Genomic DNA, 14,715 nt, shown 5'->3' with positions numbered 1-14,715 from the left:
GAAGGACTGGTGCCAGGGTGTGTTCCTTCCCTGCACCCAGTGACCCTGAACTGGATAAGCGCTTACACACTATGAATGAATATGTTAATATAAACAAATACTGAATTCAGATACTTAGCTCTCTGAGTAATCAGGCCTTTTTTGGTACCGACTCCTGCCTATCTGACCAATCAGAACTGACCTTAAACAAGAAATTTAATAAATGCTTGTTTTTTTTTTCTACCTTGCATTAAACACCTGTGATCTGTGTTAGACAGAATTTCTTTGTTTGAACTTTGGTTCAAAGTAATATTTTCACTTTCAAAGATCATATCACATCAGAGAGAGAGAGAGAGAGAGAGAAAGAACTGAAAATTAGCACAGGCCAAATGGCAATACATACTCTATAACATCACAAGGGGACAGGCAGGGAATATTTATAGGAGTCGGTAATTACTGTCTGAGCTGTAGGACAGCAGCAAGAAATGAAGAGGATTCAGAGATTCTGTGAAGCATTCCTCAGTGTCGGTGAATGAAAAATGGACCACTGCCCATGCAGTGATTACTGTCTGGAGTCCAACACACCTGAAATATAAGCCATAATTCACCACACTGGCAACATTCATTTACAACAGACAGCATGGGCTGTAGGCTACTTTCAATAAATTGAACTGTAACTCTGTATGTGCTCTTGGAAAGATATAATCAACAAACACTCTTTCACGGTTTGGACTGCATATATAAAAGCAGTTATGTCAGTGTTTGTTTGAATACCAGGATGAAGGTGATGTGGTAGCTACTGGAAAGGTTAATGAACATGATTTTGGCTAGATCTAGATAGCCATTGCTACTTTAAAAACATGCTAATTTTTAAGAGAGTGAGTGTGAACAAACAAAAGGGAGAGAGGGAGTGATAGTGGAGGAGAAGGCAAGGGTGTAGAGAAGGTTTCCAGTCATCTGCATAGGCTCCATTTACCCAACTGCATATTTGTTTTAATCACATTTTTCTATCCAGCCCTTCACTCATATTTTTCACTGCCTCTTGCTTTCTTACCCTTCTCCTAGAATGCAAAGATGTAAACAAGGTGGCATATTGCCCACTGGTGCTGAAGTTCAAGTTCTGCAGCCGTGCCTACTTCAGACAGATGTGCTGCAAGACCTGCCAAGGACACTGATCCTACAGAGAGAGAGAGAGAGGGAGAGGAGATGAGAGGAAAGGGAAGCATGCGTGAACGGACACAAAGAAAAACAGTCATGGACTGAGGGAGCAGTGCACTGACTGGGGAAAGAAAAAACCACCTACCTCTCTCTCTCTCTTTCTCTCTCTGAAACACACACACACACACTCCTGCTTTTTTTTAGACCTGTGGAACCATACCACTGGTCAGCAACATGCTGACACATTTTGCTTTATTTTCACTTCTGTGAAGTTGGAACTTAAGAGTATGATCATTATTGTTATTTTATTATAATAATAATAATTATTGTTGTTTTTATTATTATTATTATTATTGTTATTGTTGTTGATGTCTGTTGTAATCCAAAGTGCTGGACACATCATTTGCAGAGGTGGCACCGCTGAAATGAGGTTCATAATATATATATATATATATATAAAACAAAAGAAACCCAGACTAGGGAATGGTGCTCATAACTGGGCTCCACTGCAGTTCTCTCCAAAAAACAAAGCAAAAATAATCATTCTACCCAATAAAAATGAGAAATCCATTTGTGTTTTAGGATTGAAGCCACGTGTAAATGCTTGAGGTGGAATAAATATAACAGAAACACCGGATCCTGAATATTGCCCAAAAATATGTGTGTAGAAACACACACAGGGGTTTAACAAGGAAATCTGTTTCTTTTTTTTTTTTATTCCAGAGACAAGATTTGGGGCTGTGACAAAAGACATGAAGGTGCTGGACTGGACGGTTAATTGGTTTTATTCATTTGCAGCCTTTGTGGTCAAGTAATGCAAGCCCTTTTGATACCAATGAACAGAAAGTCCATTCTACACAATGAATCCGTATAATCCATTGCCACGTTTTGGACTTGCGGCTTCGCAGTGATATTTTAATGCATCGTTACACCCGTAGACGTATGGATTAATTCCGCAAGACGTCTCTAAATCCTTTACGGAACGGAGGTAAAAATCTGCTTTGCGCTCGGTTCTCGGAGGAGGCCTTAAAAGGTGCTAATATTCAGACACAAACTCCCATCCACCGAAGTTCTTTTGTACCGTGTTTAGAGGCGCCATAAGGTGCACGTGGTCCTGTAAAATGACTCCTCCTCCGTTATACAATGCAGAGCAATCAGCAGATCTAATGCCTCTTTCAAGGTTGCCCATAGCTCCTTGATTTTAACATTTGGACACGGACATTGTAGGTCAAAGGCATCCTTTGGCTTTCGCAAAATATAACACAGATGTAGGAAAGAGTAAAAGATGACACTCTAGATTATATTATATCTCCCTCCCTTGCCCCAGTTAACGCCTGTTTGGACTCTCCTAGTTGATCCAATGTTGTTTGAAAACTCACATATCAAAGCGTTGACGGTCAGTGTCCTAAAGTCCTCTTTAACCACCAACACGTTCTGTTAATTGGCATTCCGCTTAATGCAAGTCACACGAGCCTTTACAGTTTTCTTCCAAGCTCTTTTTCCTGTGGTGTTTCTGTTATTTTGTCCACCTCCTGCAGTGTGGCCCTGCATTCTATCACTATAAAAGAAGCCCCAGCCTTTCTGACAAAAGCATTTACAAGCAGAGAGATTCCCGGATTATTGGGTCCAATGTAACTCTTACAGAAACTGACGGACTGGCAAAATGAACCTCATCCACAAACACCAGTTAAGATGCAGTGGCTGCTTGGAGAGAAAAGGTGCTTTCTGTGCTCATTTGGAAGTTGTGTCTTGTGCTGGGGAAATACGTTTGAGCTGGAGATTCCAGATGTTCCAGCACCGAGAGCCACCTGTTTTGCAAAACTGAATCACATGACCACAGGCCAAAGAATTCCACCATTGTTTGTGACACTTGAAAAAGGCGAGTTTGAAACGTCAGCTTTGACTCAAACTAAATATTTCACGTGTGGTTTATTCAGGCAGTTCTTTTTGAAAATGTTAAACTGTTCAAGATAGTAATGATATTCACTGTTATCCTGCTGTACTGTGCAAAACATTGTTCCAGTCGCGTGGCTCCGATCAAGCATTTTTGTGTCCTACGATGAGGTTCCGTAAACCCATCCGCATCAGGAAACATCCGGAAGCAATAGTACTGACCCCCACGCACGCCTCTGAGAACTAGGTCTGGCTGTGGACCGTTGAGTCGTGGCGCTCCGCAGCTATGCCTTCCGTTTGTGTGGAGTTAAGCGAAGGTCCAGTTGCTGGACGAGACGCCAGAGCACGCACACATCCGGTCTGCCACTACCTCCAGAGCCACCCCCCGCTCCCTCTTCATTTCCCCATTTCCAGCCCACTCTGTAAACACACTCCACACAGCCCTTCAAGCTCAATGGTGCTTTTCTTCCTCCAGTGGAGGACTGTTCCACTGCCCTCCTTTCACTCACCTTCCAGAGCGGGAGATTCCTTTCAACCCTCGGGTGGGCTCTCACGCTAGCACATGCTAGCAAACACAACAGGAAATAAAAAGGACACTCTTTTGATATTTTCTTTCACTTTTTTACAGTCGCTGTGGTTTGTTGGGTTACCTCACGCTACGTTGAGCTGGTAATGCAGCTTCCAGCATTCATCCAGCAGTGTTCCGTCAACCGAGCCAACAACCCGAGTCTAAGCAAAGGGAACATCACACCTGGAATGTTTTAGCTTCCCATACACGAGACCTCAATTCAGCATTTTGAGACACAGACTGAGGACGTATTGTGAAGAAGCTCAGAGGAGTAACACGATAATCGTTCAAGACCACAGCTGTCTCCGTTTCTGATCAAACCGTGCTACATTTTTGCTGCTGCTACTACGTTGTAGCCACCAATACAATCCAGTCAGTTCTGTTTTAGTTACAAACTGTAAACTAGGACTTAAACAGCAGTGAATTCTTAAGCAGCCGAACCGCAAGGCCCCGATTCGCCGGGCAACAAAATCCTGAGGCTTGAAATACAAGTTGGGACAAGGAGGCTACAGAATTTTCTCAAAACAGGACATCACACCTGAAATTGGTACTCATCGCTGTGAACTTGTCATTGAATGTCACATTGCTTAACCTGTACCTATAGAAGTGAGCATTTGTTTGTTTGTTTGTTTGTTTTTGGCAATTAGTTGCTTCTATTTTATATTCAGTATTAAATGTTGGTACACTGTTACTAATTTTTTCAATTGTAAATTATATTCTAATTTATTTCCATGTTTCACTTGTCGTACATATGTTTCAAGGCATGCAAATGTAGCCTAGGAAAAAAAGCAAGGAGTTTATTCCCACCAGCAATTTATTTCAGTCTAAAGAAGAAGTTCAGAGGGAAATAAAGATATTGGTTAATGGTTTCAGACAAAAAAAGAAAAGCAAAAAAAAAAAATACTCCCACAGTAACATTAACCGTCTCAGTCCTTTGGCTTGTACACTATTATTGGTGAATCCTACAGTATGTAATGGATCCTGAATAAAGAGAATATAAAGGGTCATTGTTATGAGGATGTTCTTTACCTGAAAACGTTTTACCAACGTGAACCTTGAGCTGTCATAAAAACGGTAAACGGCGTTAATCACAATCCCCATTTCTTTATATGTGAATCATAAACGGTTAACGGAGGGGGATACATTCCTTTAGAAAATAGCTTAAACGTTTGTTTCTGACGTCGTGTAAAAGTGAATAATGTTTATGTGAGGGGGAGCATGATTAGGAGGCCTCTGAAAGGCTGAATGCTCTCCAGCCTTAAACAAAGCTTTTGCTCCAAGTCCAGGGTAATTTATTCAAAATAAACACAATCTACCCCACTTGGCTGAGCTTAGCGGAGCTCCAGCTCTGATGAGGCACTCTGGGTTAGTCATGCTGTTATAGACCTGTTTTGTCTGAAGACAGCAATTTAGAATACCTGAGCGTCTGGCCTAGCTTCTGTCCGGCTTTACAAGGCGAAGGGGGAGGGGATGGGAAAGACAAAGAGAGCGGGAAAAGAGGCACGACTAAAAATTCAAGAAAAAAGATGAGTGGGAGAGAGTGAAACATAAAGAAGGTGAGAGAGTTCACAATGCCTCAGCAGCTGGGCTCCAACTGTCAGCTACGATCCCTCTGTTTACATGTCAGCTTCAAGCGCAGCCACAATAAAGACAAAGCAAGATAGTCGAGGAACTCAACCCTGACCCGTTCCACACTTTATCTCTCTGTAAACTACAGGGATCCACTCAGTCATGATAAAGCTATTTCTGCTATGCTGGTGTAAACAGATGTCAGCAGATTTGCTGTCCTCAGCTTACTTCTGTAAACCGCCTTTAGCTCTTTCCACACACGGCCGTGGTACGATGGCGTTCGCGCTCCGTGGCTGTTGGTGGAGCGCATTCTTTTTTGTGTATAGATGGCATCACATGGGGCACCAGTGATCAAAGCCTCCCCTGCGGTTAGATTGCACTCGAAAACATTGTTTACCTCTGAGGTCGAAGAGGAACAAAGAGAGCATTTGCTGCAGACTGTAAAGCTGATCTGTGGCCTGATGTTAGAGAAAGCCCTGATCAAGCCTGTCGCAGTCAATGGACAGTTTATTGGTTGTTAACCATGTTGATCATGGAGTAAAAAGGCTATGAAATGTTTATTTGATACATGTGGCCATAGAGGGTGGCATTCGTTTGAGTAGTACACCCATTTATTCTGACAGAATGTGACTGTTAGGGCAATGTGGCAACTCCTGATTCAGCAACTTTAGCATAATGACGTACATGGTGGTAAATGACATCATGGTTTCATTAGTCAGGTCGTTGAATCACATCAGATGAACTGATTAAAGCTGCACTTTGTGACTTTTGAGAATTAAGGGGGAAAAAAAGCTGTATAATCACCAAAGGCCTGGCTTTAATAGTCACAGTTTGTCACTGCAGTAAACTGCAGAGTTAAATCGTTTAGTGGAATTGAATCCTGCTTCCTAAGGCAAAGGCAGCAATCACTGGGACATAGAAGATAGTGTCCAACGACCAGTCATCAGACGATTTTATTTATACCAGGCCCCTGAGAGGGTCCGTCTACAGCCACATTCACTTCAACAGACAATCAAGTTAAAATTACACAGACACAAAACCTATGCTTGCAGAGGACAATGGTGCTAATGCTAAACGTACTGGCCTTTATTCATCAACGCTAAAAACTAGTGCAAACTTGATGTACAAACTATTCATCGTATGGTTCATGAAATTTTCAAATGACGTGGAAACAAGCTGAGATTAGAGTACAGTGGATGAATCAGCTTCAGTGCTTGAAATCAATCCTCAGGCTTCATTCATTCATTCATTCTTTCGTTCATTCATTCATCTGTAACCGCTTATCCAGTTCAGGGTGGTGGTGGGTCCAGAGCCTACCTGGAATCATTGGGCGCAAGGCGGGAATACACCCTGGAGGGGGGGCCAGTCCTTCACAGGGCAACGCAGACACTCACACATTCACTCACACCTACGGACACATTTGAGTCGCCAATCCACCTACCAACGTGTGTTTTTGGACTGTGGGAGGAAACCGGAGCACCCGGAGGAAACCCACGCAGACACAGGGAGAACACACCACACTCCTCACAGACACCCACACGGACACAGGGAGAACACACCACACTCCTCACAGACAGTCACCCGGAGGAAACCCACACAGACACAGAGAGAACACACCACACTCCTCACAGACAACCACCCGGAGGAAACCCACGCAGACACAGAGAGAACACACCACACTCCTCACACACAGTCACCCAGAGGAAACCTACGCAGACACAGGGAGAACACACCACACTCCTCACAGACAGTCACCCGGAGGAGACCCACGCAGACACAGAGAGAACACACCACACTCCTCACAGACAGTCACCCGGATGAGACCCACGCAGACACAGGGAGAACACAGCTTCAATTCAATTCAATTGGGAGAATGAGAAATAAACAAAACTTTATTAGCTTATATATTGAATACAGTAAAAAGATGTGCTTGTGTCATGTGATTGTTTTTTCTAAAAGATTTAAACAGTTTTAAACACTGATTTTGTGTGATATCAGTCTGGTAAAATTAAAGCCCAGAGTAATATGTCTTTAAACAGAACATGTAGTAAGTGCTGCATTCGTGTATATACATATATCAATGTACATGTAAAAAAAATGTATATGAGACAGACTATCACAGTTTTACAGTATTCCAGGATGTTTAACTGTTACACCCAAAATTAGATGCGCTTGTATCAGACGCGAGTTTGATCGTAGAGATCCTGTACAAAAATCTAAATGACGAACACAAGGCTCCTGAAGCTGCTGTATGGTCTGTTCTCTGATGCGTCATTGCAACATCTGTTTTATAGACAGTGCAACAAAGAACAATGCTCAGACGTCCACACTTGTGTGGGACAAGAGCAGTGACACAGACTTCAAACCAAGTCTCATATATCCCACAGGCTCTTTCCTGTATCCAACATAGCCCCGTTTCACTAAGCAACTCCAACTGAACATAGAATTATTTTCCCTTTTCTAACACTGTTCTAAACTGAACAGACTGACTGGACTTCACAGAAGCCAAAGTTTCTGTGAGGCCTTGGAGTGGTTTTCCAGTAAGCCAACACTACACTCTGTAACAGATTTGTATATTGTGAGCTTAATCACAAAAACAGATCATAGCGTGGCAGCCGTAGCCATAACAATTTATTTTTTTTACACAAAGCAAAATTACACGTCCAAAGGTTCAACATCTTTTGTAAATCCTTCCTAGAAGAGTAGAAGTTGTTGCTGCAGCAATGGGGGACCTACTCCCCATTAACACCCTTCATTTCAGAGGAAGCCCTGGATGAGCACAGTGCAGTGCTCTGTGTGGACTTAGAGAACTGTGATAGTCGGCTTTCCAGGCACAGAAAACCGTGAGCAGCCAACACCACTTAAACATATCAGACATGGTTTTGATACGAGGGGGGATGGGAACCACAAGCGCGCCTCAGCTAATCTGGTCCTGTGCTTTAAATTAAACCATTATTACAGGGACCGAGTTTAAATTCTGTTATAAAATAGTTCTGGCCTTTAGTGAGTCTTGAATACAGCCAGAATAAAGTTTCTATCAAACACATTGGTTAGCTTCTCAAATGCAGACCTGCGGAACACACACAGTGTGCTTCAGAGAATCCTGGTTGGACATGTGCCACCGTTTTCCAGATAAGATGCTGGAGCCTGTTTTGATCTCAGATACTAGAGTCCAACACAGCCCTGGCCTGCTTCTCTGAAACAATACAGGGTCAGATAGCTGGGGAGGAATGCCATCTGCTTGTCTGCAGAAATGCAAGTCATCGCCGCGCTCCATGAAGACTTAGGCGTGAATAATATGCAAAGAGAGGTCTGCTTAGCGCTCTGGACAGCCTCAGAATGAGATATCCGGAGATATCTAGAGGTGTGAGGATTAACTGTAACGACAATCATCTCTTCACCAGAAGACAAACGTGCCACCCAAGAATTCCAATCTCAGCTCGGTGATATTCCGAGCCGCTGCTGGTGAGTGCTCTAAGTATTTCAGCAGGGTTTGGTCTGAACAAAGCAAGCTCAGCAAGACTGATTTGGGCCAACAGCTCTGATGGTGTTGCTGGAGACAGGACACCCACACTGAAGGTATGACAGGGAGGAATGTTGGCCTAGGGTCAGAGGGTTAGGCCACTAGTGCCTCAGTTCTGTGGGCTCTTAGAATTAACTTCCAGGCATATTTTATATAGCTATTACAACCCTTGATATGGGGCGGCACGGTGGCACAGCAGGTAGGTGTCGCAGTCACACAGCTCCAGGGACCTGGAGGTTGTGGGTTCGATTCCCGCTCCGGGTGACTGTGAGGAGTTGGTGTGTTCTCCCTGCGTCCGCGTGGGTTTCCTCCGGGTGCTCCGGTTTCCTCCCACACTCCAAAAAACACATGTTGCAAGTGGATTGGCGACTCAAAAGTGTCCGTAGGTGTGAGTGAATGTGTGAGTGTGTGTGTTGCCCTGTGAAGGACTGGTCCCCCCTCCAGGGTGTATTCCCGCCTTGCGCCCAATGATTCCAGGTAGGCTCTGGACCCACCCCGACCCTGAATTGGATAAGGGTTACAGATAATGAATGAATGAATAAACCCTTGATATCTAAAGATGTTGCATACATGTACCCTTGCCATTAGATTCTCCACATGGAAGCTACTTATGATCCAGAACTAATCATACATTCATGGTACATCACCTGGCTGAATACCATCAAATCCTTACAGCAAATGATCCTCATAGAAGCTGTGACTGCAGCTACAGTCGGGAAACTCCTAACATTATGCCAAATGATGGTCAGAAAATCTTTACACAGATTTCATACGAGCGGTTGTGCTTGTAGGCTAGCCTCAATACCAGCATGTCACCAGTAGGATCTCTCCGTTCCATCACGTTCCCCCCCCTGTCCCTCAGATAAGTAGATTAAGTCCACACCAAATCAATAGTCAATCACTTACAGAGCTTCTCTTCTAAGCATGTCAAGCTCGCACGTCCAGCAAAGTCAGAGTGAAGTGGGAGGAAGATCTTCGATCTCCGTTAAGAACGGCTCATGATCATCTCTTTCCTCATTAGCATGCAACAAAGCTCCTTGCAAACCTCAGCACAAAGAAAGCACCAAGGCCTAATAACATCATGCAGCATTATGATAAAAGCTAAGTTTCAAGGTCCAAGATACAAAGGTACAAACAACAACCCACTCGTCAATCACCAGAGACCTCTGAAGTCTCGAGAATCATTTTCCCCGTACAATTAATGAGAGGGGGGACGGGTCTGCTGATTAAATGGTACATTCGCAACCAAGGTCAAGATTCATTGAGTCTGAGCTTCTCCCGTAGACTGCAAAACATCTTGGTGAAAGTATTCCAGGGGTGGAGGCTGGAATGGTTGGACTGTCATGTGGGTGTAAATATGGGAATAAAATAGACAGGAACTAAAGCAGGTTGGCAGGTACAGATGCTGGCAAACTCATCACTGATTGACACTGCGTGTTCTTCCTTTATCTCACACACACACAACCCCCCCCCCCTCAACCCCTCGAGTGCACAGTAAAAGAGAAAAGAACAGGATGTTTCGATAAAGCTTGAATTTTTTCAGGTCAAAATAAGAATACCAGAATCTCAGAAAACCTCACCCCTTACTTCTTTCCTTATGCTTCACATTTAAGATCCATTTTTGATTTACTGCTACAGCACATCGATGTCTCAGAGCTTAAAATTACTTTTTTTGTTTTGTTTCGTTTAATGTTTGATGGAGAAAATGTGTGATAAGACAAACTACCCTGAAACCCTTAATCACGTGCTCATGGGGTCCATACCCAGAGATGCATCCAGCCATTTAAGGCCAGGAGTCCTATCATCTATCGCTAAGATACAATACTATATCAAATGATTGTGGCTTCCTGAGTGTCTTCAGCTGTAGACAGGGACTGAGGAACATCTCCGTCTGCTCCTCAACAAACCAAAACCCATATACAGTAGCCTTCAAATCAGCTGCAGGTTTCTGGGTGACTGTCTAGGGCTGCTGTCCCCCTGAAAACACTCATCCATACACTCAACACCATTTATTTGGTCTACAAACATCGGGAAAGAAAACGATAATTATTTCAAATCTTCTTCAGATATTACCTCAGAGGCAGGGAACAGACATGTGTTTTCTAGAGAGTGGTTGAAAATGAGAAGCAGACCTGGAGGTCTCTCCATCTGTCTTTAAGAGAGATGTACTCTCAAAGCTCTGAGAAAAGTGCCATTGCTCCACAGCTCAATCAAACCACTCGGAACCAAAAAAAAGGCCAGGTCAAAGGCCAAATAAAACTGCCCGTACAATAAGAAAATAAAACACGTAACGGCACCGAATGTATCAGCCCACAAAAATGTTTGGAAGGTCAAGAGGTCAGCTCAGAGTCTGAGGTTTGCCAGTAATGGTGATGATTAATTATTGACAGAGTGCTCCTATAGTTTATTTGAGTGTTATTATGACTGTGAGTCAGTGGTGAGTAGAACCTTAAGAGAATTTGACACATACTTTACTAGAGTTGCAGCTTATGATTAATTAAGCACTCCTTCAGAGTGACACACAGACTTGCCCTGTACTTACAAACATACATATTTTCTCTGACAGCACTTTTCCTGATGTGTCTCCCATAGTATGGAATACATTCAGGCAAGCCTTAAATGGAAATATTATTACAGACTCCAACTGCAAGGTTAGATAACAACCATCCAGAGTGTAATTTAATGCAAAAAGTTTGCCCAGTCTGAGGTAAAATATTTTTGAGGTTTCCTTTTTAGAGTTTAACCTTGGTCTTAGTTGTAGACTTGGGCTTAATTTATTGTTTTGACTGGTTCTTTTCAATGCTTTAAAAAATTTGGGGAAATGCTGTTCATTCCAGATCGGTCTCGTCCAGTTCCTTCGGTACCAAGGTTTTCATGAGCAGTGTAGCGTGAATCCAAAAGTCTGGCACAGGCAAGAGAAGTGAATGTTGTTTTGTTAATGGTCCAATACCCCCTTCGAACCCGTATTATTGTGCAATATCATATTCCCTCTTCCTCTGCTTCTCATGTTGGCAGCCATTTGGTTCCTGACAGTTTCCCCTCTAGCCACACATCGCTAATGATGTGCCAACAGGGTGCTGATGTGGCAGCCATCTTTGATTTGGATGACTGGCCCATGCCCTCAAGGTCAGGTCATTGAGAACACCAAGTATGCCCAATAAACATTCACCGAAAGAGTAGACAGTGCTATGTCTCCACAAGTATGTTAACAAAACACAACAAGACGAGAAGAGGAATAAATCTCTGGACATGTTAAACTTTCAGAAGCTTCATTTGCTGAAGCCCTGCTTTAGAAACTGATCCTCATTTGAAGCCCTACTGGGAATTGCTCAAAAAAAATTGTTCCGTTGCACAAGGTCTAACTGCTAATTTAAACACTGAAAACAGCACTCTTTTGGTTGCGTTAGTCAGACTTTGCATTTTTCTCATGGAGCTCTCGTTTTTTTCGAAGAGCGCCCCTGTTCAATATAAAAGGTTATTCCTAAAAGTGGCCTGCGTATTAGAGAAGTAGGACTGAAGGGCTGCCAGTTTTAACCGCTCGACCAGCAGGAGAAACAGGGGTCTGTCGTCCCTCAGATGTTCTCTAGGTGTTGAGATGGCGCACTGCATTGTACTGCTGTGCAAAGACAATAAAATGGTGTTTATATTTGAAAAACGATGAATCTATTTCACAAAGTCGTTTGTTTGGAGACTCATGCAACGTATTGTATATTGTAGTGTTTTTCTTGCTCAAACACATTGCTCAGAAACTGGCCTGTTAATGATCTGATTGGGATGAATGAGGTATGTTGGGAGCAGGATTAACTCACTCCCAAAAAGAGCTGGCATATTTCAAGCGTTGGGACCCACTGTGCTACAATCGACGTTAATGTAAAAAACCAATCTGAACCCAGCACTAAAACAGATCGCATTGTAGGAGTGAAAGCATTTGTTGAAATAGCAGGGCTACAGCTGACATTTTGGCTTAAGAACATATTATTGGTTAGCTTTACTAAATAAAATACAAAAAAGCACAAGCCCAGAGAGAGAGAAAGAGAGAGAGAAATAGAGAGAGAGAGAAAGAGAGAGAGAGAGAAAGAGAGAGAGAGAGAAAGAAAGAGAGAGAGAGAGAAAGAGAGAGAGAGAGAAAAAGATAGAGAGAGAAAGACAGAGAGAGAGAGAGAGAGAGAGAGAGAGAAAGACAGAGAGAGAGAGAGAGAGAAAGAGAGAGAGATCTTTTTGGTGCAGAGCTAAAAGCCTCTGAAATGGGACGATGCAGCTTGCAGTGCACTGAAAGTCTGAGTTCTCCTGGAAAGCCTGCAGCTAATTCAATTCTGTCCTAATGTAGAGTGCAGACCGAGCGCACAAAGTGGATTTGCCAAGGTCAAGCTGCTGCATAACAGCATTCTGCATTCTGGAGCAATTAGAAATCTCCACGCGCTTCAAATCATGCACCTTTTACGATTGAGAGATGAAATCATCTAGATGACGCAGACACTCCTCAGCTCTATCATGCAGCACATGATTAAGAAGGCCCTCGTCCTGGTTGTTATTAGACTCTCCCTGTTGGAGTCTGGATGAGGTGCATGAAATATGGATGACTGTGTGAAATATAATTACTGTCAGCAGAGGGTGATTGACTGCGTTTGTTCATTTCGCTCTGTAACGTAGCGCAAGTGGATATTTCAAACTCCACCGCAGAGCGATGAGAAGTGTGTGTGTTTTTTTTTTGGGAGCTCTCTCATTCTCTCTTAATTCTTTTTTCATATCAACGGACTTGGACAGAGAGAGGATCCATGGCAACCTGTCTGTGTTGAGCACCACACGTGTGGGGAGCTGTCTGAGAAGTGAGTTTTTTCATGGTGCAAGGTTGGAGGTCAGCCACGTGCCTCACTCAACATGTCTTCCCAACAGCTGCCTCTTCTTCCCCACACACACACACACACACACACACACACACTCTCTCTCTCTCAACTGCTAAAGAACCATTGCCAGAACTGTTGCTCTGTAGGGGCTCTGATTAAGAGTGGAACTATAAAGTTCAGAATTGAGATATCACATTAAAAGGTGTATCTGGAGTAGATTCAGAGTAGAAGATGCTACCAATCAAGCATCTACTCATGGTGTTCTAGGCATAGGGGTTCAAAAGGTACAGAAACTAATTCATGACCCTCTCCTAGAAATAAAAGAAACACTCAGGCCAGAAATCCCCTTTCTGATAATGTATCAAAATGCGGGAAGAGCTTTTGAAAAACTACAACTAAATTGGGATTTGCATTGGAAGTGTATTTCATGTGTCTGAAATCTCTTTTCTTTTTTGGCTAGAAACAGGGCACTGGGTCTCTATCGTTAGTTTTAAGCTCAAAAACACATTTCAAACAGTTATCTCCAGTACTATTGTAATATTTCAGATGTTCCTCCCACCTTCTGGGGCAGCGTTAAAAGGGAGTGGTCCGTGGGCCCATTTACCACAAGGTGATTACGTGAACGCTAATCATCATAGGCCTTTATCAGGGACGAGTCACACCTAACCTTTCATATTTAAAAGTGCATACACAATTCCTTTACATTAAAAAAATAGCAAGGCAGGAACACACACCCTGGACTCTCTCACATACACACACACCTGTGGACAATTCCATACCCTCAACCATCCACTAACACAAACACACCTGTGGACAAATTCACATAGCCAGCCCACCAATCCACATGTGCTTTGGACACTGTGGGAGGAAACTGGAGCCATTGTAATGATAAAGAATAATAGAGTATTGGTACATGTTAGCAGTGTTAAAGAACAATAGGCTGTATTGTATATGTATTTAAGTGTATACCAAGATACAAGGGTTGGACAATGAAAGTGAAACACCTGGTTTTAGACCACAATAATGTATTAGTGTGGTGTAGGGCCTCCTTTTGCAGCCGATACAGCATCAATTCGTCTTGGGAATGGCATATACAAGTCCTGCACAGTGGTCAGAGGGATTTGAAGCCGTTCTTCTTGCAGGATAGTGGCCAGGTCTCTACGTGATGCTGGTGGAGGAAA

General features: G+C 43.1%; 1 protein-coding gene across 1 annotated transcript in view; it reads left to right on the top strand.

Moving 5' to 3' along the window:
* The window catches only part of adamts6 (ADAM metallopeptidase with thrombospondin type 1 motif, 6), a 53,685-nt gene extending 52,184 nt beyond the window's left edge, over window positions 1-1,501 (top strand). The window contains exon 24 of the mRNA XM_066651168.1: window positions 1,045-1,501. Coding sequence (XP_066507265.1) covers window positions 1,045-1,154 — 110 coding nt within the window. The 3' untranslated portion in view covers window positions 1,155-1,501. The remainder of the gene's footprint in view (window positions 1-1,044) is intronic.
* Window positions 1,502-14,715: the final 13,214 nt, after the last annotated feature.

This window comes from Hoplias malabaricus, chromosome 18 (genome assembly GCF_029633855.1).
Source record: "Hoplias malabaricus isolate fHopMal1 chromosome 18, fHopMal1.hap1, whole genome shotgun sequence".
Lineage (NCBI taxonomy): Eukaryota > Metazoa > Chordata > Actinopteri > Characiformes > Erythrinidae > Hoplias > Hoplias malabaricus.
The sequence above is the reverse complement of the archived record's forward strand: the minus strand, read 5'-3'. Positions and strand labels throughout refer to the sequence as shown.